This window comes from Histoplasma capsulatum, genomic scaffold, assembly GCF_000149585.1.
Source record: "Histoplasma capsulatum NAm1 scaffold_1 genomic scaffold, whole genome shotgun sequence".
Classification (NCBI taxonomy): Eukaryota; Fungi; Ascomycota; class Eurotiomycetes; order Onygenales; family Ajellomycetaceae; genus Histoplasma; species Histoplasma mississippiense.
This window is the reverse complement of record NW_001813982.1, coordinates 6,085,568-6,088,574: the sequence shown is the minus strand read 5'-3', so window position 1 is coordinate 6,088,574 and position 3,007 is coordinate 6,085,568. Positions and strand designations below refer to the sequence as shown.

Sequence of the window (3,007 nt, the reverse complement as noted above, 5' to 3'; positions counted from 1 at the left end):
AAAATGATAAGCCTCGATGCAGGTCGCGCCTCGGATATTGCTTCATGGCTTCGCCTCTGTGCTCCATGGATGTCTCGACTCTAAGTGAAAACACCAACAGGCGCACTTCTTGACTGGCACACATGGTTGGGTTAAGTTCGGCCGTCCTCGTGCATGCCACCCCCATGCTCCTTGTCCCCGGATTTAGCGGCTTGTCGATTCGAGCCAGGGGGAAAAGGGGGGCTGAATAGGTTGACTGGCTCATATTCGCTGGACGAAAGCCCATGTTGGCATGGGGGGTGGTGGCCAGGAGCACTTCTGCGTTGGTCCACCCCATCAATGCAACATTTCCCGGTTCAGCGGCTTCTTCGGGGTGGATGATTGGCGATCCACGCAACATGGAACGAGATTCAGGGGAGAAGAGCATCCCATCATCTCATCTCGCAACATGGCTACCTTCACGTACGATATCACCTCCCCTAGACCTGCCGACGGTTCTCCCTCGCCTCGGCTAAACACAGTACACCTCCTGGAAGCGTACACTCCTGATCCTCGGTCAGACGAAGAGCCCCAGCACCTCCTTCCAATGCCCATACCCGTGCCCGTGCCCCTCTTCTCTGCGTCCGGCGACCTCTCTAAGGATGCAGCAAGTGAGGTATTTGCTGATTTTTCTGCCCTGCCATCCACCGTCTCTGGTCTCGATGAGATTAACTGGAACGAATGGATCCTGCCCCCCCCCCAGTCGATGTTCCCCCACCGTCACTCCAACTGTCGGATTTCTCTGACGACCCCATCGAGGACCCAAACACGCGGATATGGCACACAAGGAAAGCCGTGGAAGTGCTTGGGTTCTGCTGGTAAGGCTCAGTACCTGCTGTGTAAACATTTCTCACGCCTCACTCACTCTCGCAGAAGACCCAATCATCATCGATGAGCCAATGAGTCCCACCCTGGCCTTGTGATTATGATTCCTTCAACGAAATACAGAGCGGGTTCCGGGGGGTTACGAGGCGTATGCCAAGATGACGGCAGGAGATGGAGTGATGGAACTGCTGGCAGCCATATAATCCCTCTGACGCTCTCGCTGAATTCGGCACAACCTTTAGTTTTTCCTCCTCCCTTGAGAGAAGCCCTCAAAGGATTTCTACACCCCCCGGCGCTCTGAGGATTTTCTTCCACCCTTCCGGCAGATTTTCTGATAATTCGAGGAGAGAATCGGCAAACTGTTCTGTTAGCGTTGGCTACTACTTTCACTCAAAAACCGGACGTTTTACCTTTCCATCATCTAAAAGTTTCTCAATAGGACGATCTCCATGTATAGTGACAAAAATATCAATCTCATCTGCAACTAGTCTAAGCCTCTGGCTAATTTGGTGGGCCATCTTTCACGGGTCGTGGATGGTGAAGGAGAGGAAGGTGGGAAGCAGAAACAATGGATCGGGTTAGCGTGCCTCTGGCATGGTCCATCAATAGGAGTCAGATGGCCTAATCTCACGAAACCTTTCTATTTCTAGTTAGTTAACTGCTTGGATTTGATTGAAGTCTTCATTTCTCTCCATTTTCTTCAATTCTCCTCTTTCATTTTCTATGTTTGGTTTCGTTTCACTTTACTATTTCTTCTTCATTATATCTATCCTGGCCAGCACACACATTTCCAGAGTTGGAAATTCCATATAAACACTTCAGATACTATTGCCTCGGGAGAGAACGCCCAGACCTCTCTGCCTCCTGATGCTCACGAACCCGCTTGAAGAACATACTTTGACCTCAGCGATGTCGGACGCGAATCATGACATGCAAAAGCATTCTGCCTTTCTACTGCTGAGACGGCCACCAGCCGGAGCGATCAATGAGACTTGGATTGGATGCAGATTAACAAGAGAAGAGCTGTGAAATTAATTTTTAATTACTAGCTTTCATTTCCCCCGTCAAGAAGTCATACAGGCCACCACCTTCCACTTGTCAACTGCAGAAGGAACCAAGGAAAGAAAAAGTGACAAAATGTTCAATTTATCTGACTCATCTCAAATTTATCACCACCACTAATATTGTAGCTTCGCTCCCATGGTCCATACTCTCTTTTTCCAACATTCTTCTTTCGGAACCATTGGCCTTTCCAGTGAGCAAAGTAAACGCTCATACCTCCTCTTGTTCCCCTCGTCGTCACACAGGAAATATGGTCCAGCAGTTCAGGAACATCGCACCCAACTCTCGAGGACCATGGTTCCTGCGGATTCTGCTGATTGATGCTGTACAGCTCCTCCAGTTTTGATCTCGCCACTTCTGGATCATCGAAGTTCCACGGCGATACCCAAGTAGGGTCGAAGCAACATAGATACTCATTTTCATCATGGATATCGCAGTATCGACGGTCAATGGGGCCGTGGTAGTTCCATTTGTCGTCGTATGTGTTTTCCATCGCCAAAGCTACACTGTCGGCAAGAGTAACTTCCGCATTGCCATCAGAGCAGGGAGCCACATCGTGGTTGCTCAAACTTTGTCCCTGGGCTAAGCTCACCTATTAGATATGTTTGCGAGAGAAGCTGCAAGTGCTTACCCTTATCATTAACACGTTGGTGCATGTCTGATTCCATCATGTCATCAAGAGAAGGTTGATCCCGATCCTCCCCCAGATTGGGTGAGCTACGGTTGTCACCCTCCCCATGGGTTTGTGGCCTTGTGGGCGTAAGATGGCGGCGAGAACGAGCTATAGGGGAACGATGGGATGCGTGTGCGCGGTTGACTCTTCTGGAACGCAGGTTAAGAGCATTGGCCTTTTCAGCGGCCATGGCTTGTCTGCGGGTTCGAATCATCCTGCCAGGACGAGAGAGAGTAGGCAAGGAGCAAGTGCGAGCGAGATAATAAGAAAGAAGGGGAATGGAGAGAGTTGAGGGGGGAAACCACGCATATTTATACCCGTAGTGAAAGCACAGCCGCCTCTCAATCACTAGCATGCATTCTGTGGCAGCAGCAGGGGGTTGGCTGTAGGCCAGAATACTGATCATCTGATTCACCTCTCTGTCCATGG

General features: G+C 50.2%; 1 protein-coding gene across 1 annotated transcript; it reads right to left on the bottom strand.

Annotated features, from left to right (window-relative positions):
• Window positions 1-1,984: 1,984 nt before the first annotated feature.
• HCAG_01749 (predicted protein) lies at window positions 1,985-2,768 on the bottom strand (the record flags this gene model as incomplete). Its single annotated transcript, XM_001544652.1, has 2 exons — window positions 1,985-2,487; window positions 2,537-2,768. The coding sequence occupies 2 exons, from the start codon at window positions 2,766-2,768 to the stop codon at window positions 1,985-1,987; spliced, it is 735 nt and encodes a 244-aa protein (XP_001544702.1).
• Between the last annotated feature and the right edge of the window lie 239 nt (window positions 2,769-3,007).